This window comes from Monomorium pharaonis, chromosome 8 (assembly GCF_013373865.1).
Source record: "Monomorium pharaonis isolate MP-MQ-018 chromosome 8, ASM1337386v2, whole genome shotgun sequence".
In the NCBI taxonomy this organism is placed as follows: domain Eukaryota; kingdom Metazoa; phylum Arthropoda; class Insecta; order Hymenoptera; family Formicidae; genus Monomorium; species Monomorium pharaonis.
In genome coordinates this window covers 21,213,790-21,239,025 of record NC_050474.1, presented here as the reverse complement: position 1 = coordinate 21,239,025, position 25,236 = coordinate 21,213,790, and the positions used below count along the sequence as shown (strand labels likewise).

Genomic DNA, 25,236 nt, shown 5'->3' with positions numbered 1-25,236 from the left:
GAGAGAGAGAGAGAGAGAGGAGAGAGAGAGAGAGAGAGAGAGAGGAGAGAGAGAGAGAGAGAGAGAGAGAGAGAGAGAGAGAGAGAGAGAGAGAGAGAGAGAGAGAGAGGAGGGTATCTCAGGGAGAAAGCGCCGTGCGCGCAAGAGGGATAGTCGCGCGCAGTTCGGTCAGGCTTGAGAGAAAGACGGAAAGCGTGTCGATGTGCCGGTGGCGATGGAGGTGGAGGAGGCTTGCGATGGAGGAAGGGAGGTTCTGGCCCCTGGTGCGCTCGCGCATCCGATCGTACACCCCCGACCAACCCTGTGTGCGCGCGCGAAGTCCGTCGCTGGAGAACCAGCGTGGTGGTCGGAATGGCGGCCGCGTCGGTGTGAGTACTTCTGCCGCTCGCGCCACACACACACGGACACGAACGGATGGGGCACGCACACACGCGCCCGCGAGCGTATACGAATTTACACACACACATACATACAGACGTGTACTCCCGCACGTGTGTACGGCTCGGTCGGTGAGCGAAGGAGTGGGGAGCCGGGATGTCGGAGGGTTGCTGAAGTTTCTCTAACGCTCGATGGCGTACCAGTGCGGATCGTGATTCTGCGGGACGCGCAGCGTCGCGGCGTCCTCCGTGTCTCCGTATCCTCTCGCCGAACATCTCGCGCGCGTCCGTCCGTCCGTCCTGCGATCGAGCGGCGCGAACGGCCGGTTTGGGGGTCCAGTGCGACGAGTACTGCCGGAGAGGAATCGGAGTATCCACATGTGGGGGAACCGTAAATTCGGGAAAAAATATGAGAGATACATGATAAGATGCCTGTTATCACAGTGACGATCACGGGCCGTCAACGTCGAGAGTCGTCTCGTTCGAGCGCGGGGAGTTACGTCGGTTGCCGTCCAGAAGGAATACGATAGCCCATCGTCCGCGAGGATATCACGCTTACTATTTTTTTTTACCCTCCCCCGATGCTTTTGTCATTTCTTCACCTGGCACTCGAACGTCCCGATGGCCGGACAATGGCTGAGAATAAACGTACGGTCGAAGATGAAGGGACTTTATACTGAGAGTACGTTCATTGATGGTCTCGTCGAACCGGGTCAACCCTCTTGATCTTGATCGATGTGGGTCGAGAACGAATGCTTAAACAGTCCCATTGCTTAATCGACGTTTGTATTTCGATAGTTGTTCCCTCGCGCGTCCTACCCACTACCCCCTTTCATTAAGAAGTTCTCTCGGGGAGCGTAATTGCTTAGATCCCATTTGGAGTAAAAGAGCGGAGTGTCGCTTAAAAGTTAGCCGGATTATCGTTTCTTGTTGCGTATTGTGCATCGCCGTTCGTTGTATCGCTCGTAAGAAGCAGAGTCTTCGAGTTTCTCTCTATACATCGACTTGGTCGGTTATGACTCGAGGCGTTCGTTCTTCTCGAGCTTCTCGCCCGACGACAATTCATTTCTTTCTTCTCGACGGCGTGCGAAAAACTCGCACGCGCGCGCTCGATTAATTTATTTTGCCGAACCGGAAACGTATCCCGAAGAGCGAGGGAAAAAAATTCAGCGAGCGTAATTGCTTTTTTTTCTCGTCTTTTTGTCGGCGTTGCAAATTAATAATCGTTTTTCCTGAGAGAGGCGTGTTTATTAATCAGCCGACGATACTTGCCACCGCGGCATCAATGCACGTATATTGCTTATGCAGCAGCCGTTAATCGTTATTCGAACGCTACGTAATATTTCTGCATCCTCGCGCGTACACCGCACACGATTGTCGGAGTGGAAGTAAAAATAAATGCACGCGAAATCCGCGCGCGAGTTCTGCCTCGCGTCAAATGTTGAAAAATAGCGCAGTTGGCGTGAGTGGCAGTTTCGGCGGGCTAGCGAGCAGAATTCGATTATTGCATATTTCTGAAAGCGTAAAGAACTCGAGAGAAAGAGAGAGAGAGAGAGAGAGAGAGAGAGAGAGAGAGAGAGAGAGAGAGAGAGAGAGAGAGAGAGGCGTTGCATTTTATATAAGATATTTCCCGCTTTGATATACTTCTCCGAGTTTTTTTTTACTCATTAATAATAACATGCCATACAACTATGGAATAAAAAAAAATTAAGAAAACCGAATTATACTGCAGTTTCTTTTCGAACTAAAGAGCTAAGGAGCAACTCGTACAAGAAATATTCCCCCTCGTCAGTCGTCTATTAAAATCCATGGAGTTTCTGGTCTAACGAGCTCAAGCGGCAAAGGAATTCGTAACATTCTCGTGCTCGACGTCATCGGCGGTGTACTCGCGCGTTTCTCGATTCATCGCGGAAATTCTCCTCCCCGCTCTCGCCGGGGTATTAGCGATTCCGCCGGCAGCAGGTTCCTCTCCCCGCGATCGACACCCATCGGATCGCATCGTCCAGCTCGGCTCGGCTCGGCTCGAGCGCGACGACGCGCCGGCGGTCGGCGAGTTTTATCTGGATCTCCGGCCGCGGCGATCGGCGAGATCGTAAAACGGCCGACCGACGGACTCGTTGTCAGTGGTATTTCCAATTGGCCGGTTGCGATCTCTAGAGGGAAACCGGTTCGACGACCAGCCCTGGATGCGTGTACCCCGCGGTCTCCCGTCCCGTCTCGTTCTCTTCCCTTCGCTTCTCTTTCCTTCTCTCTTTCTCTCTTTCCCTCGCATCTTCCTACTCCGTAGGCATCTTGTAACTCGCTCTCCTCTTATCCAGTCGAACTCGCGAGTCCACTTTCCGTGCCGGCTACCAGTCGCGGTTTTACTTTTACAGAGTTACACGCGGCACGCCTGTAATCCGTCGTGACTCTCGGCACGTGTGTTTAAAACACCGCGGTATCGTGGTATCGAGGCGCATCGCCCGCGCTCCAACTCTGGATGTTGACGGGCCCGCGAGCTGGTGGCACCGTGCGTTTTCGAGGAGAGCAAAACGAGGACAGAAGCCGATTTACCTGCGATCAGTTTAGTGGTCTCGCCGGCGCGAACTACGACGGACGTATACCCAGGTGCGCGAACGATTGATGCGTAAACGTTTCGCCGAACCTCTAGGTCTGGTCGAGAAACGCCCAGAGAAATTCCGACGTGACTTTGGCGGGATTTAAAAAAGGAAAAGGAAAAAAAAATGGCTAGACAACGCGAAGGACTGCTTTGAGGCGAAGGAATATCGAAATTCTCTCTCTCGGCAGTCATGTAGAAAAAGAAGAGGGCCGACGTCGGATCGAGGACTTTTGCATTGATTTCCGGGAAGGGTCAACGGCGACTTTGAATCGCCGACTTTTTACTGCCCCGAACAGAAGGAGAAATGAGATTTTGAGGGATTGAGACTCGGTGAATTCGGCGAGTTGTGCGAGCGAGGACGAGAGAGAGGGAGAGGAGAAGCGGAGCGTCGTCGTCCAGCAAGATGTGAATCGTTTCGAAGGATCGTACTGTTGGCGCTGGACCGTCTTTCTCTCTGGCGCGCAAATTTCGCAGGGATTTTTGCGCGAGTGGTGGAAGAGAAAAGTTCCTTGTGTTTGGTTTCCCAAGTTGGGCGGGACTTCGGGTCAGCTTGCCCGGAAAATTGGCAGTGTTAGTTTCGCGGGGCGATTTTCGCAGTGCTGCATCCTTGGAAGACGGGCGCGAGATTCCTTCACCTATGAGTGATGCCTTCGGACGTAACGTCGGCGAAAGTTCGGCCGTTAGTTCCGCTCCGTTGAACGATACCGAGGAATCTTGCTCGTCGGGGGCTGATTCCACCGCGCGATTACGCGAGGCGGAACGACGACGTGGTTGAGAGACCCCGAAAAGAGTTCACCGCACGCGCAAGACGCGCGACGCGGCGCGGCGCGGCGCGGCTCTGGCATCTCGCTCCCTCTCTCTCTTGCGATTCATTTGTAATAATTCGTAGCGATCGTACGAACGGTCGCGGCACACAAGCGTATCGTCAATGGCGCACATCCAATCTCCGATCGCTACATTAGGTTACGGATTCCGCGCGATATCGCGGATATTGCCCGTTCACGTGTCAGTATACACCCCGGCGATCTGGTTCAGCTCGCGAATTGATCAAAAGAAACGAGCGCGCTTACTTCCGTGAGATCGAGAGGCCGAAAAGCGGAATCCAATACAGAGAGGGGGAGAGAGAGAGAGAGGAAGGAACAGAAATCTAAAAATTCCCTCGAACGCTTAAAATGAACGGTTAAAACTAATTTAATAAAATGAGATCGGAGTACAATCGCGCGTTTATCCGCGTGCGCGCGTAATACGACGCACACAGAGGCCCAGGGAATGTGAAAAGTGTCGGCTCTGTTATATCGCGCTTGTTCGTAACTCCTCCCTCGTCGGGTTTCGTTTATATCGCGCGCGCGCCTGCTCATTCTCATTCTCTCTCAAGCAGTGCGCGCGAATATATATATACGTATACACGAGTGCGATAGATCGCGTGCCCGCGGTCTTGTATCGTGACGTGCTTGTCGTTACACGTCCGATCGTAAGTGTAACGAAACTTCCTGTATATACACGCGGTATCCCGCCCTGTCACAATACGGTAAAATTCGCGCTGCTGCCGGTGGACCGGGCTGCTCGGGTTCACACGGACGAGGATCTGATCCTCGAGCAACAGAGGAAGAGAGCGAGAGAGAGAGAGAAAGAGAGAAACAGACGACAATTCCGATCGAGGGAGATATGTGTGGCGCGGGACATTCGTTTCGGATCGGACTTGATTATCGAAAGTCCGTACGAATTCGTCGGTACGGCGATACTCGCATTTAGGCGAGCATCTGAAACGCTCGATCCAGTGGGCAGGCAGAACGAGGGGGAGGAGGAGAGCAGTGTACGGGTCGAGAGAGTGCGTGAGCGGTTCTAATCAACGTCAATTGAGTTAGATTGGGGTCGAAGTGGTTCCGAAAGGGACACCGATAAAAGCCATGGGCATCATGGATGCGTGGAAGGGCGGCCGGATAATCTATGCTTATCTCATATGGGTCGTCTTCAAGGCTGCCACGGCGGGGGGACTTTATGGTGAGTACACGTTCTTCTGCCTAAGATAGTTGCAGATTTCGGGACACGCCGTTGTTGTCGTTGGATGCTTGCTCGATAAACCGGAAAATTCTTGCGTCGCGTTCATATACGATCTTCATTAAACTTATATAATACTAAGGTTGTGTGTAAAAATATGACCGTAAAAATAAGTATCGACACACACGGAGAGGAAAAATAACTTATTTTTAGTATGTGTGTGTGTGTGTGTGTGTGTGTGTGCAAGGAAAATAGCGGCTTTGCGCAAGAAGTTGCCGAGAGACTATAGAGACTTCCGGTAAACACGGTGTCTCTGCTGTTCAACGCCGCGCCGCTCGCGAGACGTGACATCAAAATTACTTCAACCTTTCGATCGCCGCTCGTAAATATAGTCTCGCGGAGAAATGCTGCCATTGACTCCTGGTCGCTGCACAGGCTATAAATGTTGTATCGATCGTTTTCGTCGCATTGGTGAAGAGGCGTGCATCAACATTATACATATTTGAAATTGTGTATGCGGGTAATAATACGTGTAAAGTTGCAAACAAATGGAAATGGGGGGAAAAATTGGACCGGGCCGACCGACAAACCAACGTTAGTAGAAAATCGAAAGCCTCGTTACAAAAGTTCGATTGTACAAGGCTTTTCCAGGTTGACCGGTGTAAACTCATAGCGGGAAAATTGTGAAAACGTTAATTAACGTTTCGCGATGGACTCTCCACGCTAACGCAAATATAACGAGGAAATATATGGTCTGAATTCTTAACGTACGTGCGGTTTTAATGATAATGAAAATTCGCGAATATCTCGCGTTGGAGAAATAAAAGAATTATACGGCGCATTTACTCCCTCCGCGCGGCGAATCGTCTCGACTTTTTGGATTAATCCTTTGAAGCTGTTGAAATAACGAACTGTGACACCGATATCCCCATTGTTTCATCAATCTGCCAGCGATAATATTCATAAACTTTATATCATTACTGCATCTGTATATTGTCATATTTAACCATCAATCTGCCATGGATATCATTTATAAACTTTATACCATTATCGTACATTTACACGTATTGCTACATATTTAAATCCACTAATTCGTCTTCATTATTTCTTGCCTAGTTTTGCTCAACATTTTTTTTTTTCAATTCGCATATATTCCACTTTTTTTCTGAAAGCTTTATAAACTTGCGATTTTTTGAGAGCCGTAACGCGATAAGACCGTATTATCTCTGAATTAATTCCGCGCTACAGAAGCAGAGGAGATAATAGACACACATATTTAGTTTTCATTAACACGTTCGGCGTAAGCGCGGAAGTAGCTCTTGGCGTATATCGTTTCGAAGAGATTCCGCGAATTAATATCGATCGACGAGGCGAGAGAAGGAGAGAATTCTCTCGATGTTTTGCGTGTCGTTAATGAGAAATACAGCTGGGAGAATGCGTCTCGGAAGAAAGTGCGCCTGTGTGCGTGGCCGAGAGCGGTGCAGAGTCGTTCGGATTTTAAATCCCGGCAATCGGTGCAGGGGTCGTTCGGAGAATTTTACAATGTCCTATTTCGCCTCCTCCGATTTGCCCAGGTAGCGGAACGCATAAAGGAGAGCCAGAGCAAAAGTGGATGTTACTTCGTGAAAGAAGAAGAAGAAGAAGAAGAAGAAGACGCGTCTTCCGAGCTGCGTTCTCAAGCTCGGCACAATGCAGTAGTCGGTAGTAGAGTTCACATTTTTCAATTTGTATCTCCTTGCGGAAGTACGTAGCGCGGGGCTAGGTAGCCAGCGAACAGGTAGCGCTATTCTCGCGACCCGAGAAGATGGCACGAAATATCGTGTATCGTGATGCTGTGGTAAACGTGGATGCGACGCGGGCGGCATTAACCTAGTGTCGCGTGCGATAGCCGACGTTGCTGATTGATCGGGGTGTGTAGAACGTCATCGTGTTCAACAGGGTAGAAAGGTCGCGCACGTCGATATGCGGATTGATGACGATTTTCGTTCGATATCGTATAATGACGGGCGTATACGTGAGAGACGCGCTCATCGCCGATGCGCCGCACATTTTTCATCCGCGCGCGTGCACCGGCGACGTATGCGAATATTAAATGCTACGTTATCGTCGTGTGGATTAATTATGAATCAACGCGTAACCCAGATAGCGCGGGACCATTAATTAATGCGTGTCAAACCGTCGCGAGGGACGCACGCGGAAACCGCGCCCGGCTATACGCTACGCCAGGCTACCGTCATCAGGACCCAACATCCTCCTCGTATAAATCGTCTACCGTCGCCGTCGCCGTCGCCGTCGCCGTCGCCGTCGCCGTCGCCGTCGCTCGTCGCTCGTCGCTCTAGCGTTTCTACCGGAATACCGTCGGCTTTAATGAACACTTACGAAGGACGGAATATTCGGCTTGAGCGGCAGCGGGAACGGGATAAATGAAGCGTGCGCGTGGAAGAAAGGTCGTGGCACGGAAGAGATAGTGGTACCGCGCGCATTCCCTGTACGAATTAGACCTAAGGTATGTGGTACGTACCTACGTATATAAGTACGTACACCGGTTACACGTGCGCCGCCGTGGCAGCGCGTGTACCGCATCCTCACATAGTCGCGCGAACGCGTTACAACGCTCCTACATACACGCGCCGTATCCTCGTACATCCGACTTTCGTGTAAATGGGAATTGCAATTAACGGCTACATTTGCTATGGTCCAGCATTACCGTCTTGTCGGAAAGCTTGCCCCATCCATATTTCTGTATATACTTCTCTCCCTCTCTCTTTCCTCGTCTTCGCCTCGTCTGTCCATATCCTTCCTTTCCCACTTTTCTCTCTCTCTCTCTCTCTCTCACTCCCCTTCGACGGAATTCCGTTCCTTCGTGTATTGGCCAATTACGTATTCTCGAACCACACAAGAATTTACTGTCGCGTAACCGCTGTCCCTCTGGCTGGTTAAGAGCACAACGGCACGGAAACCGAAGTCGATCACGATCCGGGGGATGAGGGTGCACTCCTCTCATCGGCCATGGAAATCAGCGGTATCGATTTTCCGTCCGGAAGATCCTTGTCCGAGAATTCGGTCGTTCTAAATGTTTCAAAGCGGTTAATGGAATTCGTCAGTGACAGAAATTAGACGAGCGGAATATGTACCTACCGTGGCGCGCGGATTCGGCCACGGAATAAATTTATTTTGTCATGAATTGGGCTTTCGGGTCGTTGAAACAAACTGGATGACGGTAGTGCCGGTGTATGAAAATCCGAAACTAATTTCGCAATTAGCCGCAATCCCGCGCGGTGAAATAAATGTTGTATTTCGGTAACGAGAGTTTGCAAACCGCGGGAGAGAGAATGACGAAAAAGATAAATATCGCCGCGTTAAATTTTCGACCGCCGTCGTTAGATGTGTAATTCGAGCGTGTTTTATATTGATTGCGTGTATCGTCGTCTCTGCAATTTTCACGACTATATCGCGCGTCTATAGGGCGCGGACGTGGCGTGCGTTAGAATAATTTGTCCCGCTGTCGTTGTTCTCACTCGCCAACGGCCGTTGGCGTTCCGTAGGCGTTGCGCCCGACAACTTCATTGAAAATGCAAAAGACGTTTCGTATACTCAGCAGTTAGCGCCCCGGCGCGTAAATAAGCCGACCCCGAGTTCGCACTTTACCCAAGGCGGTCTAATCCGCGATGTCAAACGCACGTCGATGTGCAACTACCTACGGGGACGGGCGAAATTATTTTCATCCTCGGTGTTATCAAATGTTATTATCGTGGTGACGGTCTTGCTAGATATTTATTGCGACTATAATCCGCTTTGAGAATGTAGAGCATTCAATTTTATGACGCTCCGTCGCGTTATACGGAAATCACTTGAAATTTTCAACACCAGAATCTCGCTGTCGGATTTATTTTGGGATCAGCTCAAGATAAACGAAGATTTAAAACGAGAATAGCATAATTAATTTCTCAAAGTTCCTTAATTAGAAATTTCAATTAATAGCTGAAAAAGCTCTGCGCGTGGAAAATATTTTAAAACTATTATTTTTCTTTTCCGCACGCAAAATTACACTTTTATTTCAACTTTCGAAATAATGAAAATGTTTCCTGCTAAGCTGAAAAATTTATGACTTGATTAAGCTGCGTGTGCACACAAATTTTTCGGTGGATTTTCCGCGGATAGAAGATCGATATTTATACGAGTGTGACATACCTGATTGCAACGATTATCACGGAGCGCAATTAATCCGCGCAGCTGCACGAAGGTGTCGTACACCGGGGTCAGGATCGTGACGACTGCCTGACACGTTATCGCGATCGAGGGAAATCGATGTGAAAGTTTTGAAATTCTTGAACTCACGCGGAAAGGAGAGCTTCTCGGAACGCGAGTATATCGATCGTCGTCGCTGTGGCCTGGCAGTTTCGGTCGAAGCGAAGTACGACGCGAGAGAGGACTGCGGGGTAGGTTAGGTCTTTGGCCTGGATACCGATGCGTCTTTCGGAGTTAGGCCGGCCATCGGCATCGTCGAAATTGAATTTCTCGAGGACGATTAGGCGCCGCCATCCTTCTGGCGCACATAGAGAAATAGGTAGGACGCGCGATGTCGTGAGAGAAGACCGACCGAGAAATGTTTCCCCCAAACCGACAACGAAATGTTAGTGCGAGTTGGGGAGACAGAGAAATGATAATACGATGACGGATGCTGAATCAGATGGAATCAGCAAAAGCTACCCTCGCAATCTAATTAGCGTTACGTCATTGTCACGATGCGGATCCTGGAAGGTAGCCTCTTTTGAAATCAGTTCACGATCGTTCGTGGTGACTATTAATGGCTGCTCCGTAAGACGGTGCATCGCGAATGAAACGAATGAATCTTTCGTCGACTTGCTACTTACATATCGCATTACACACGTTTACATTTGATGAGCAACGGTAACATACAATCTTTCCTACGATTTTATTCATGTCGATTCAATTACTTGAATGACCGTCGCACTAATCTCTCGACTGATTTTACTCTTTCACTATTGTAATTTTTCTGATATTTCGAAAAATTATTTTTCACCTTGGTTATTTTACTATATATATCCAGGTTAAATTGTGTTCGTACTTTGAGTCACAGAGCAAAATACGTAAATTGGAAGTTCTTCTCTCGTTGTATTCTATCGCAACTAAATTTTATTTCGGCGTTTAATATGATTCGCGTTACTACGTTATCAAATATTTCTGAGGAATTTGATTATTGTAAGCTTCTACGTTACTTTCCGAATTCTACACGTGGAGACCGCATATTTTGAAACATATAATCGAATTACGCCCGAGGTAGCTCCGAAATCCTTGAATTTCTATTGGCATTTGGATATGTGTTATATTGTAAATGTGTCTGCTGAGTGCCTCACGCATACAAATTCACGGGGATTCTACGTAAATACGCGAACGGATCCGTTATCCCACTACGTCGACAAATACCGTCTGTTCTGCATCGCGGTACGTTATCCGGGCAAACGATTGGAGCAATGGAACGCCATGCCGGCACATTCAATCGTTTCGACAGTTTTTCTAATTCTAGTCAATCAACGTTCAAGAAATTAGAGCGCGTTAGGAATACTTCGTTTCCACACGTTAAAACGAAAAAATTACGAGCGCAAATAACTTTTTCAGAGACAATTGTTACAATTTAATCATTTTTTTCAGAGGTTTGTTACAGTTGTTAATAAAATGATACTTTAACAAGAGCTGTGTAATATACGAGGCGCATCGCGCGAGGTCTTTTTGTGCAAACTGCACTGCAATGATGGTCCTGAAAATGTCAACGTGTATTGCAATTCGTCTATGTAATTGACGAATTTACGACGCGCATATTTTTGTCTCAGCAGCCTTCATCATCGTGAATATTTTGGTGATAAAATAATTAAGATTCAGCTGTGTGTGCGTGTGCATGTACCCCTTATAAAGCGCTGTCGCAACTGCAGCTACCCGGGTGGTCGTAATGTCGTTATCTCGGCTGTAATTTGCGAAATTCTAAAGGTAATTTCTTTGAAGTAACGTGCCGCGCGATTTATTGTACGTATAAGTCGGTGCCTCGGTTGGGGCGTATTTTATGTTCGGGATTATCGTTTAATTAGGATCAGTGCGTCTTTATGACTCAATCGCGCAATCCATTGCCTCCCAACTTCGAAGCTGCAATGCAAATCGAGGTCACACGAAGTTTCGATAAATTTGCGAATGCGCCGCTGCACTTCTTCAACAATATTGAAATATAATTTCAATAATCAGTTTTTCAGAAATGTGTGTAATTTTGCGAAATTGGTTCGTGCTTCCGCGTCTCGTTCTAATTTTATTAATTACTAATCGAAACGATTAGTAATTCACAATTATGATGGAGAAAGGCTTATCAGATATCATATTTTGATATTTTTTTTTTTTTTTACGAGAGTTATATCGATCGACATCGTTTCGTACAATTGCAATTTGTATCGCGTTCGTTACTGTCTATTACCGTTTATTAATAGTCATGTTTTCGCGTAATATCTGGAATTGCAGCTTTATATAGACCGAGTTATGCTTTTATTAGATTATCGCATCACAGTAAATAATACTTTCAAATAAACATTCAGCAGCCGCGTTTTCGCGCCGCGTATATACTTATCGGATATGGAAGATTGAACTCCGCGGCACTCGAATCCCTATGCGAACTCGGATATAGTGTACATCGAAAAACAGCAGCACGTTGATAATATAGCCTCGTCGAGCGTGCAATATCCTGATTTCTTCGAAACGTGATTTTCACTCCTAGCGAAACGATATCCGCGTTGCGCGAAATATATCCGCGTTAATTTTATTCGGACGCATCGTTTTAATTACACAATATGAAGCATACCGTACAAATGCGCAATATGTATCTAATTTTGCGGGGGTACAAAGGTGACGCTCACCGCTCGCTGTTGTGTGCTCGTATTATTTATTATCGTCATCGCTGTGTGCTTGCCCTCCCTTCTTCTCCTCTGCTCTCCTCCCCGCTCTCTCCCCCTTGCCCCCGCCGTTATAATGGCCTGTAACTCCGTAATTACCGCAAGGGCCATTCTCAACTACGGTGTAACATAAAAGCTTGGCTCATTTATGACGCCGAACAACGATAGTAGTTGTATTATTTATGATGCGGAAGCTCGTGGCGGGTCCCGTATACTACCCCTTTAAAATCTATAATTATGCCGTGATTCCTTCGCATTTCCCGGCTGTTTCCCTATCATTTGCAGAACTGTGCTAACCTTTGTGATCCGTAGTTGTTTTATAATTGGCATGTGCAGAGAGTCGACTCGTAATTATCTCTTGTCGCGGCCGGAAGTCCATTTTGCGTGCTTCTGTTTCGCGATAGGCGGGCAAACATATTATATCGCGCGCGATGCGCTACAAATCGACATTTCTTATGCGACGAGCGCGGGTTCGAGCTGAAATCGTAACGATAACCGTAATGCTAGATCGTTATGCCGGTGAACGAGATCATCCGCTTAGTATCGGGGACACGGGCGCGTTACGTTTCTTACGGTTTTTTCATGCGAACGGAGAAGTCAGCATTTTTATCGCGAGAGGCCATCGCGAAAGGGTGGCCCGATCGCTAATTAACGCTAAGTCCTTCGCTAAGCGCTGGTGGCCGTCGTTATCGACAACCTGTCGCGAACGTACTATTAGTTACGCCTTATCCAGTAATTCCCGATTAAGAAAATCTCCGCCGTGAATTTCGCACGTCGGCACAATCTCTCAAAGCGATATCGTGATTAGAGCGCATAACCGATTAATTTCCAGCGTTTTTATGCGCAGCGGTGGTTTTCTCATAACGGTAATTAATTAGACGGTCGCGCGAATCCGATGCTTTCCCCGCGGTTTGTCATCCAATTTGAATGTGATGTTTCATGAATCATAAAGCCTTTATTGTTACAGCCACTTTTTTTTTATCAATTGCACTCACATACTATTCACATACATTTTCCGATAATCCTTTCACATATCGGTTTATATTACACATTTAGATATCAACGTTAGGGGAATATATTTAATAATCGATTCTTTCTCCCGATTAAAAAAAGATAAATGCTGAAATTATTTTTATATTAAGATACATTCTGGTAACATTATCCAGAATTATATGTACATTTTGGATATTTTTTATAATATCATTATGTACAATATTATTTTATTACTGGCATGCGTGTTTTGAAAAGATATTGTAACTTTACGTAGTTTATTTAATATTTTGCTTGCATTGTAGTTTATCTAATATCAGTAATATTTTGTAATATTGCTGATAAAATATATTATTTTATAATATATAAAAAACTGATAAAACCGTAAAACCTTTGGAAAGAAAAATATTGGTGCAAATTATTTATCTGAAGTTATAGTTTTCCAGTAATAATTTGTAATATTTTTTACTGGATGTTTCTCACTTTTCCTTTTGGGAAAGGATAATTTAGTTGCGCGAAATAATACAGAGAATGGAATTTTTTTTATTTGACTTAATAAAAAAGAGATGCACAATAAACGTAAATATTTTTGTTTATATATTATCGATTTATTATTCTTGTCTGTTATTATCTTTTCACTCGAGTTTTAATTTATGATCGTAAGAGCTCGTATTCTCGTTCTATTTGCTCTAATTCCGCGCGATGCTGTAGGATAACGCGAAATATCGGCGAGTCATAGCGCGCAGTAAAATTCCGTGGGATGTGATCCTGCGAGGGCGCACAATGGATCTATTAAGGAGCGCACGCGATGTGACGTGACTTGCGGCAAACCGAATTCTTTGCTCGATGTCGGTATGCCAACATATCTTTACACCTATCACGTTTCTTTGCATTGTGACGTTAACAACGTGTTAAAATATTAACATAACCCGGGTCAGCATTTTCGATGTTTTCCCACGGGAATACTGTGCTAATATAAATTTTTCTGATATATATTGTATAGAGTTTCTTAATTTTTCCCCAAAAAATTTCCACACAGATATTTCGCGATATACGTTTTATTTGACGCAAAATTCCGTCACGAATTAATAAATTACATTAACTGTTATCTGAACGCCAGGTTTAATTAACCAGAAGAATCCTTTTGGGATAAAAGAGTTTTCCGAAGACGTAATTTCCGTGCTTTCCGTTCTGAAAAATCGAAATATAGCTTGCGCGACAGTCTTTTTCGATACGATACTTTTCCGACTACGGATGTAATCGAAACGTGGGGCAATATAATGAAAGTGCAGGAGCAGATGACGAGTATGAAGTGGCGGAATGTATGGGGAAGTATTGCTGTCGCGCGGCAATTGCAATCCGTGGCCAGGCCGTGGGGACAAAAGTGGAAAAAAGCGTTTTGACAGACACGCTTGCCAAGTCGCGTCGCGAATGACCGTAATCCCGCGGGAGTATCGGGAACTCCCCCAAAGCCACATGTTCCCTCTCGTGTTCGACGACTCGCCGCCGCGAATCTCTTTTTAATTAAACGATAGTGGAACGGCCCACGAAATCGAGCATTCACAACGTGACGCGCGGAAAAGTTTCGAGAGAGAGATATATTCTTGTTTGATGGCGACGCGCGCTCTCGATACAGCCGGGGCTTTCTTTGTCGCGGGATAATGAGTAACTCGCGCGTTCGTCTTTGCGACTCTGCGAGGGGGGGGGGGCGAGGAGGGGTGAGGGGTAAAGTTTTAATGTAGGCTTTGGCGGAAGACGTGCGGGAGAGGGTGTAAGTAGGAGAATTTTCAAGCGGAGAGAGTCGTGCTCTAAAAATATCACCGCCTGTCGTTCCTTTTGCCGTAAAGCGACATAGTGCGCCTTATACCGGGGGCATAAATTACGAAACGAAAGGAAAATTTGGAACAGGCCGCTCGCCGTCGCGCCACCCGCTGATCCTGACCAAACTTTCCATGAAACGTAGTTTACTCTGCGCGAACAGCCACTGCCAGCGCCATTTGGGCGCTGAGAGTGGCATTTATTAGCATTTCTCATCCCGTGATAACAGACCCTGCGAGAGCGAGATAATACTTTACAGACGGTCCTCGATTTGCGTAATTAATCTCCTGCGTTTTCAACAGAAAGTAGCGTTGAGAGTCGCGAATTGGAGCACCGGCTCGACGAATTTACACGCGCATTATTCCTTAATACATTGCAAGACCGGCGCGCGCGCGCGGCGGTGCGGTAAAATGGAGCACTTGGCAGAAATTTTCGATTCCAGTCCGCATTAGTAACAGTAACATCCTTGACTGCATCCGCCGAAAGCGATTTCGAAGCCCCGCGACTTCGCGACGAATTTTACGCGCGCGAGCCTCGCAGGTACGCGGGGCGATGACGGGGCGAAGAAGAACTTTATGGGTAATCAAAACGTAGTATTTGAATTTCCTCAGATTTGCGAATCCCGCGCACAAACTTCCCGCGGGCTGTGTTCAAACATCTCCAGATAAGTTTGATATTTGCCACGTACGAGAGCACATTTCTCCCCGAGAATCTCTTTCTCCGTTCGCTCGTCCGCTGACTTTTACGCTTGGCTCTAAAACCCGCAGGATAAAAATGCACAACGAAAAGTGCAACTCCCACGCGGGATGTTGCCGCCGCTGAAAAGAATCGACGAAAGATTTTGTTTCTGTTTGCGGACTCAATGATGCTTATCGGTGAGCTCCTGTAGGATATTCCGATAGAAATCCTCCGTTCCTCCGAACGCACGCACAGCTTGATGCTGAGATAATTGATTACCGATTACAGGAATTTTTCAAAACACGATTTGGAAAATTCACTTATCTATAATATGTCTACAATATGACAACGTGTCGTTAATTCAGAATTCAATAGCGTGCATTATATAATAATGGGCGATAGGTCGAAAAATCGGAACTTATTGTTAGCATAGGACGTGTGCTCACTCGAGGAGATTCATGAGGGACTTACGGTTCTTTGCGGTTCTTCGCGGTAATCCTGAATTCCGTCGCGTCCCAGGAAATGCGTTCCGTCGCATTACAGAGAATATTGTCTTGAATAATTCACGCGATGCAGAATCATTTTATGCCGCCTGACTGCGAGCTCAATTTCCCTGCTATTCCTAGAAAATATTTTGTATCCGAACAAAACATTTTATATACGTCGTGGTGGCGAGCGTCGTTTGTGTTACTGCAAAAACGATTGTCGGGATCGTGATCCCTGATTGCTGATTTAAAATTCAGAAAAGGAAGAAAAACGAAACTCGCGATACCTTAAAGCTTGCGAAAGAAATATGTTCTCCGCGGTGAAACACGGCCATTCTTACTCCTTAATTATGACGTCGCGTGTAAGTGTTGTTTTGCGAAGTGCGCTCAGCTCTAACATGCTCGTACTTCATGTCGCTTTTACACCTCACATCGGATATCACGAATCCTCTGAATTAATTGTAAACGTAAGTTGGCGACAACCCCGGAACTTTCTGCATATGTTATCCGCTGTTGTGTCGCGATCAGTCATATAAAATCCGCTCCGTGTGTGTGTGTCTCTCTTTGTGTGTGTGTGTGCTTGTGTGTGTCGCCACACACATGCACATGGCGCGACTGTAAAATTCTCCCGGAGCTAATAATATAAACTGGAATGTGTCTAATTAACGTATCCATTACCGTGTATAATGTATCCGCGTTTTTAATGGCATTACTGATACATCGATGTGCGTATTGCAGTATCGATAATAATATTTCGCACAATCTCTCTCGCTGCGTTTTATTCCTCTTTCACGTAGATACAAAATATCGCGCTGCTGCTGTCACGCGAAATAGATTTGAATCTCTTCTTTCGATTCTCCGGCGTTATTTTTTGTGTTTTACGTGTCTCACTGTTCAACGACGCTATTAATATTCATGCATTCATCGGGATGCACTCGGTACGTATTATTTGCGCTCAACGATGTCGAGAATAATTTCGTACCCCTCGACAAACACTAGTCACACGGCCGGTCGATGACGACGGAAGTGAACTGTAACTTAATTCCGGAGAAGTATACGTTGATATATTTAAGAGATTAACGTTGTCAGATTTAAACGGTGCACGAGTTACACATTGATTTATGAATCCGCGTGATGGATCATGATTTACCGATTTGACGTGTTGACAAATTTTTTGTGTCAATAGTGTATGGTTTGTAACAAGCGTTTCACGCAAGTAAACCTTTGTTAACCTTGCAAATAAACTTTAAAAATAACGCGCGTAAAAAAAAAACATATGTCAATTCTTTTATTACTGGACATTTTTCAATTTGGAGAAATGAAATTCAAGTTGGAGGTTACTAGGTCACTAAGCTCGATCGCGGTTTTTTAATGCAAACGTACGTTTCTTATTAACATTTCAAAACCAATTGCTTTAATAGCAAATCTGGCTTTAATTCAAGAGGACATATTTAATTTGCAACATTTTACGATAAATCTAGAACGCATGTTTATATTCATCCTTTCGCTGCATCAATGTGCTTCATTTCTGTGCACCGGAACGAAATGAGGTACCCATCGGGGGTAACATAATTTATTCCGTTTATAGATTGCGTTCCCATACGTATAAAGGGAGGTGGCGTTTAAGGGCGTCCGGACGATATATTTGTAAGGGCAGATTCAAAGCGACGATGGGGCGTTCGTCGAGGGGACGTGAATCCGGAAAAGAGAGGGACGAGAGGAGAGGGGTAGCACACAACCTGGCAAGTGGACGATTGATTTTCCGTGCCATAAACGCGCCCGTGCTCTCGTCCTCTCGGCTGTCGAAACGAACCGGGGGCGATACGAGCGATTTGTTACAGGTTCCGGACGATGGTTGCGAAATTGACTTATGCGGCCAACGATGGGGTCATCTTTTCCACTCCCGCGATCACACGCACTGTCTCTACATGTCCTTACCTCCGAAAATGGGTGTAAAAATATTCCTTCCCTCTCGTAACTTTCCTCTCGAAACTATCTTCCCACATCTTTCACGAGGTCGTTGTACCCAAGCTCCGTACCCTTTTCGGTATTCCCCCTCTCCCCCCTTTTCGACCGCGTTTCCGTGAATTAATATCGCGTATATCAATGAATGACGACAGGATATATTAACGCGCGTCTTGGATCGTCAACGAATTCGTCGCGGAGTACACCTACATTAAGTGGAACAACGGCGTTACGCACGGTACGCGTTTACTAGAGATAACTTAGCCCAAAATCGGTACAGTGTAATTGAATTGCGGTTCGCTTTTCGCGAGTCGAGCGTTGCTTGGAATTTATCGATTCAATGTATCCGGACGCTTCACGCGCTGCCGAGAGGGCAAGATACGATTTCTTAAAGCGACGTAACGTTATATGCTTGTCCGAGGGTGCATCTACGTTTACGCGTGTTTCACGCGAGAAACTGCAAATCGGGTACCGTTCTCGGAACCCCCGTAAAACCCGTTTTACGCCCCCGAGCTTCAAATTGATTTTGACAAATCAATCGAAATACCGGCATTACCGGCGTTGGCTTCGAAATCCGACCTGCGCAAAAGGGGAAGATACTCTTTTGACTTGTCCTCTTTCTCTCTCTCTCTCTCTCTCTCTTTCTCGAGAAAGAAATCTTTTGGGAATATGGTTGTAAAATTTTAAGCGGATCGTCGTGCGAATGCGTTCGAATTTGCATAAACTGTCCATCTGCATGTTGTACAACGCACGAAATGCCACACGCGACATTTTGTATTTATTTTGTTTATTTATTTATCTATTTATTAAAAATTCGTAGACACATTTAAACACACGTATTTATAATTTTATCGTGCATTATGCGATGTCGTCTATCTCAATTTTGCAAAAGACGCATTTATTAAAACGTTGAATTATTTATACACGTGTGACGGATAAGCGTTCCATTAATTACCGGAAGCCATAGCCACCGCGGATAAACAAGCAGGTGTTGTGGCAGAAGAGGCAACGCGAAACTGCGTGTGTTGCCTCGCCCGGGGCGATTCATCCAAACTATGCGCGGCTTTGCGCGAAAGTTACGTGAAATTTTTACTTTACGCGTGAACGCCCAGTTTTACGTTACTTTTATGCGCGCGTTGCGTGTACACGCGCGATCGTTCTAAAGTACATGGGATACAACATTGGTAGTCGATGGCGACGCGAGTGCAATTCAATTAGTCGCCGATATCGCGGCATCCATTTAAACACTCGACCGATAATGGGGCGAAAGAATTTATTTGAGACGAAATTTATGCGCTAGTGGCATATCGCGTGCAGCGCGCATCGGCTCGAGCGACTTTATTTGCGATTTTATATTTCTACACAGACACACACGTACGCATGGGAATATCGTTGAAAATAATTCACACTATCGATCGGGGACTACGTTAAACTTGTTTAAAACTTATAGAAAATTAATATCGATGATATTTGGTATTAATTAATCGATTGGCAACCAATTTGAGAGTTGTCAATATGAAATATAAAATCTTTAATACTTTTAATACTGGTAATATAATATAAAGTTTTTGACAATATTTTTTTTGCTCTTCTGGCATCGTAAATTAATCATTATTTCAGAAATATTTTATTATGGTATTGCACTAATTCATTTTAATATTTATGCCGTTGGATATTATTTTTATCATAATAAAATCTTCATGCGCTGTTTGTATCTCGCGACAAATCAAATCAGATTGGATTATATTTTCAAATTAATCTTTTGAACGTAATTTTAACTGTGTCGTTCATTCTTCGTACAGATATGTTATTACTTGCTATGCTTACGTCCGTTTACTGTGTGTGCGTAGCTCAAATATTGACACGCATAAATTAACAATAAAATATAATATTATTAATGTGTAACAATATGTTACACATAAATTTTACGAATGAAATTATTGCGGATATACAAACCAAATGGTGAGTTTTAAAATACTTCCACATGTAGGGATCTTCATCATTTTCTTAATAAAAGACAGTCGTAAATATTTAACGCAAGATAAAAATAACATTCATGAAACACAAATCCGATCGTAAAGTGTTAAAAGTAGAAACATGCAGGGGTGCGACGTTTCTTATCCTATTCTGAAAAAACGAATTTTTCATTAAACACCTCTGCTCAATTTCGAAAGTAATTTTCGCAGCTGTCAATGAAATCTTCATTTATTTCACATCCACGTAAGAAAATGTGCCATCTAGAGCGTATGCTATAATATTAGCTTTGGGGTCCAAAGAGAAAACGACCGAGAGTTCTCGGGTGGTTGCGCGCACGTGGAGATGGACGAGCAGGGCGAAGGGCAAAAGGCAGAAAGAGAATGGCGTTAGAAAACGGGAAAGAGGTAGATGAGCGTCGATGCTCGGCGGCGGCTCACCGTCAGAGAGAAAGAAAGAGAGAGAGAGAGAGAGAGAGAGAGAGAGAGAGAGAGAGAGAGAGAAAGAAAGGCAGACGAACGAGAAAGTCAGACGGGAGAATCGGAAGGAAGCAGGAAAGAGGAGCTTCTGTACGTGACGGTGGTGCTCGCAGTAAGGTGTGGCAGAAGTCGCAGATGTCTCTTGATTTATTGGCGCGACAGCTTCCGGAGACGAGCGGCATTCCCAAAATGGTGCCCCCGCGTGCGCCATGGGTACCTTTAACGCCCCGGCCGCGACCTCGACGGCGAACTTCCGCTTCACCTGCGGGCGAAGGAGAGAGAGAGAGAGAGAGAGAAAATGAGAAAGAGGAAGAGGGGAGAGAGAGAGAGAGAGAGAGAGAGAGAGAGAGAGAGAGAACGCGGGACGCGGTCGGTCGTACGCTCGCTAATTTTCATTTCTGATCGTAGGAGCAGAGTCACGCCTCGAATTAAGTCTCGGGTAATTGACGGAGGGCGCCGGCTCGTTCGTTACGGAACGATGACGGCTGCTTTTGTCCGTTGGACCGCCGCCGTTGCCGTCGTCGCCGTCGCCATCCACCCGACGTCTCTCTGGACCCCGGTGGCGTTAATTAGGATGATTCACGACACTCGCGGCGATCTCCGTCTTGGTGTTAACAAAGTCAGATAAATAGGGTGCGATTAATGAAAAGAGTCGGGACAGTTAGCGCTATGGTGACGGCTTCTTCCTCGGAATGTTCGGATGGATTTTTTGCGAAATTCTGTTCCGCGCGAGCTGGTTACCCCTCCTCAAAATTCTTTCCCCTCTCGTCGCGTTATCAGTTTTCGATTTGTTTTGTCGTAGCGTGCAATTGCCTATCTAGTTATATCATTAAACGCGTAGATAAATCGTTACTACAGTGGTTATTATAGTAAAAAAAAGTTTTTTTTTTTGTCGAAGCGAGTTTTTCCACTACTCTCTCTCAATAACGTTCGTGCGAGCGTAAAACGAGTTGCACTTTCTCTCTCGTTTTCATTTCTCCTCTCTTTCCCTTTGTTCTTCGCAATGACGTGTGTCTGCTCGTATTGGCGGACACGTAAAATCTCCGTTTGTCTCTTTCGCGAAACAGAGCGTCGAAATGGTTGCGTGGCAAAGGGAAGAGAGAGCAGGAGACACAGAGAGACCGTGAGGGGGAGGCAGAGGGCAAAATTGACTCGATCGTGAAATCGAAATTGCAAGGAAATGAACAGCTAGCCGCCGGTAGCCGAGATTAGACGTTCGAGGCTCTAGATTGCTCCCCGAGAAGACCGGACAGGAAGGTCGATAGCTCGCTCGAACTCTATATCGATCGTTCGAATGAAGTCGATGCGCCCAAATGATGCCGGTAGGGAGTGGCGACGTTTAATTCATTACCTTCGTTCTACAACGACGCTCGTCGAGATCAATTTAAATAATTGATTCGTACAAGCGGCCCGATCCCGAACATCCTGCCGTTTCTAAGTGCCTCGTGCTCGTAATCAAGAATATCTGTAAGAGCCACTTCGAGATTTACATTCGAGACGACAATTACAAATCAAAATATAACAATTTTCGAAAGTCCGAGTTAGATGTTATTTCGTAACATTCTAAATGCGACATAAGCGGGAACTTTTGTTGAAAGTCGTCTGTGCGCACTTGTATGCGAACGATTATAATATTGTAGGATGCAGGATTGCATTAATGCAGGAGAAGAGAGTCAAGCGTTTTTCATCGAATTTCCAGATTCAATCAAGCTTTTAATCTATTATCTTTTTAGACCGTTTTAAATGAAATCTTTTTACAATTTTAACTGTAACATTGCGTCTGAATGTTGCGTCGGCTAACTGCTTATCCGGCCGAAAGATTAATTTAATCCGGAATGACGATTTGTCTTTTCTTTAAAAAAGAGGAATGTCGGCGCGGCGCGAGAGAGCGAGATGGCCAAAGGAAAGATTGGCATGGAATTGTGTCCGCCGAGCGAGAGCGAATTGTTGGAAGAAAAAAGCAGGGGAAAACGGGGAAAGCTTATCAAACGGGTTTTCAAATTACAGAAGTGATCCCCTCCGTAATAGACTCTCCTATTGCGACTTATAGGATCTCGGTTGGCTCGAGTTGGGAAGAGAATTATAAAGGGGAGGAGAGACGCGGCGAGAGATGGACCGAGGGAACGAAAGAAAGCGAGCGAGATGTGTGGGGAGAGAGAGGAACAAAACAGAAAGATAACAGAGAGAACGGATAGGAAAAAAAAAAGGTGATGGTATATTACAAAAGGTCGTTCTTTCCACTCGTGTACAGCTGGATGATCGAGGGATTAATTGGCTATTATCGGACCGCTCATTGCTATATGATTGTTATTACGGCCGAATATGTCAATCGTCGCGTGAAATCAGAGTTTAACACAATAATAAACAGGAACGTCATCGCTGAAATGTACGCCTGGTTTCAAAATACGCTTTTATAGGTAAATGTGGGTAAATGCCGCGTCGGTTAGTAATTGTCAATTTGATCCGTGTATATTGCATAAAATATTCAACCGAATGCACGCCCACCATTTTGCGCGCCTACATACGTGCACGATCGTCACTAACGTTACATTAAGTTAATGCCGTTTAAACCTGTAGAATAGGGCGCCGCAGGGATTATTTCGCTTGAATAGAGTCTGGTATAATATTTTCCCGTTGTTGGTGATTGCTGTCCCAGATAGCATTCCAGAGATATTAATTGTATAGAGAATCTATACGAATGACAGATGAAAACATATTTTGGACATCAATCGCGAAGTAATAATTCTTTTTATACGCAGCATTATTTAAATGGGAGATGTATAATCAAAATTTCCAATGGGCGACAGCGTTTCATTTACTTCATTTTATGTTTCCATTGTTTTTTATTTTGCACATTACTCGATATTTTAATGCACCGCACATATGCAACCTACATATATTAGAATGAATATTATAAATATGAATTTTTATTACATACAATTATTTTTTGTAGATTGTATATTGTATTTCGTACTAACGCAGTCTTTGTTTTTCGTAATTCTATATTATAAATGCAAAATTAATATTTTGTGCTATTGAGCGATTTATCGATATAATTTCTACAACGTATCAACTAGATTTATACCTAGACGGTAAATAACTTCTCTCGTTCATGAATTCAGTCCATAGAGACTTGAGAACGCGCGCGTTCTTCCAAATGGCGGCCTTTAAATCGAATCAAAGCAACGGCCATTATGTTCCTGTAGACTAAATTACAAGCATCGCTCCGCCTGAATAGATGCATTCTTCCTGTAAATTAATTGCTTGCAGCGATACCAGACCGATCTTTGTCGAGTCGCGTTGAATGGCGATCGCATAACGTTCTTGATGAGGTATACTGATACCGACTTAATGATGTCTCGGGTCCTCCGTATCTAAAGTTGCGACAGCGAAGCCTAAGTGATGACTAGAACATATTTATACCGTCAGTTTATCGTTTACACTTTGAATAATTGAGATTGTTTCAAATTCTAAACCTTGTACAATCTTAATCTCAAGTTACAAGAGAAAGATGATTATTGTATATTAAATCCTTTAATTCTCGATCCGCCGCATTCACCGTTTTAACGCGCGAAGTCTGGCACTGATTTCTGGCGATAACCGAGAATCTTGCTCGCTCGACGCAACACGTATTCCCTCTTCTGTCGCTTGATTAGCCCTCAAGTTGATCTACGATGATAATCGACAAATTCGAGGTCACTTTGTAGAACGCGGACACCGCGGAATTGTAAGCCTCCATTGTGCCGCGCAACGTTCAAGCCAGACATAATTTTACACCATAAACGAGTCCGCGCGCGGCCATACGAGCGTGTAACACGGGCACACGCTTGCACCGAATACAATGGGGCGCGCGTCGAGACGTTAAAGGCCAGTGGCATGGCCACGTCGACCCGCTTTTATAACGGAATTGTCGATTAATGGATGGAGGTAATTAGGGGCATATCGTGCCTCCAGGATACGTCCATTACTTGTCCTCTTCTACTTCCCGGACTAAAATGCATCTTGCCGTGTACGGATAAATCTCGCAGTCATGGTGGTTTTAGTATTTATTACACCCGGAGGACAATTGAAGGCTCTCCCGTTTTTCTTGCTGTTTTACAAGAGAATTTAGAAATACCGGATCAATATATTAAAACTTATGATGTTAAACGTTGGGTTAGTTATCGGATTTGCGTCCGTTGAATTTTTAAAAGAGACAAGTACATGGATTAGATTCTGCCGCGCAGAAAATTTTGTTTCAATATTGATGCATACCCATATAATTTTGCTTTGATATTAATTTAAAACGATAATGTAACGATGTTATATATGCTATTCATGTGTCATTTGTACGTATCATTACCGCATAATAGATTTCTGTGGAATCAATTTATGCGAGGCTCGTTGGAACATCTATTAACCTAGTTTCGGTACAGAGGCCCCCGTGTTTCACGTAACAGGTACCCTTAGCGATCTTCGGCGGTTGATATCAACCGCCTTGATTTGAAATTATCTGTCAAAGCATCCGTAAGCTGTTCCCAGTGAAATTACATCAGGAAAAGAAAGAGGGAGCGCGTCGCTGTTGGTCGCTATAATGTAATTTGCGATGCTTTTCGCTCGCTCTTGTCGCTATAAATCGAATGACACGAACGATCGCGCTCGTTCCGCTGAACGGAGAGAACGAGTTCGACTACAATGAGAGCGCCGCCGTATAGAAGAGTCTTCCGCTTCCAGCAGCGTGCCGCAATTAAGTACGCGCGAGTGAACGTTTGTGACGTTCCAAAAAGGAAACGATCGCAAACGTTCCTGACGTTCTAGAGGCCTGCGGAAAAAGCAATCGTTGGAAGAATGTAGGAGCCGTCGAGAGTGTCTAACGAGGAAGACAGAAACGGCAGGAATCGAGCGCACGTACGTTTTAGTGTTTTCCCAATGAAGGGGAACGTC

At 45.2% G+C, this 25,236-nt stretch overlaps 1 protein-coding gene across 7 annotated transcripts in view; it reads left to right on the top strand.

Annotated features, from left to right (window-relative positions):
- LOC105836922 (tyrosine-protein phosphatase 99A) overlaps positions 1–25,236 on the top strand; it is a 282,921-nt gene that overhangs the window by 8,675 nt on the left and 249,010 nt on the right. For 2 of the 7 annotated variants that reach the window (XM_012681299.3, XM_036291453.1), the window contains exons 1-2: positions 341–1,059; positions 2,753–4,977. The exons of 1 other annotated variant lie outside the window; for it this stretch is intronic. In XM_012681299.3, coding sequence (XP_012536753.1) covers positions 4,884–4,977 — 94 coding nt within the window. In that variant the 5' untranslated portion in view covers positions 341–1,059; positions 2,753–4,883. Of the gene's footprint in view, positions 1–338; positions 1,060–2,695; positions 4,978–25,236 lie in introns of those variants that run through there. 4 more of the 7 variants (XM_028190075.2, XM_036291454.1, XM_028190076.2 and 1 more) reach the window with 4 other exon arrangements.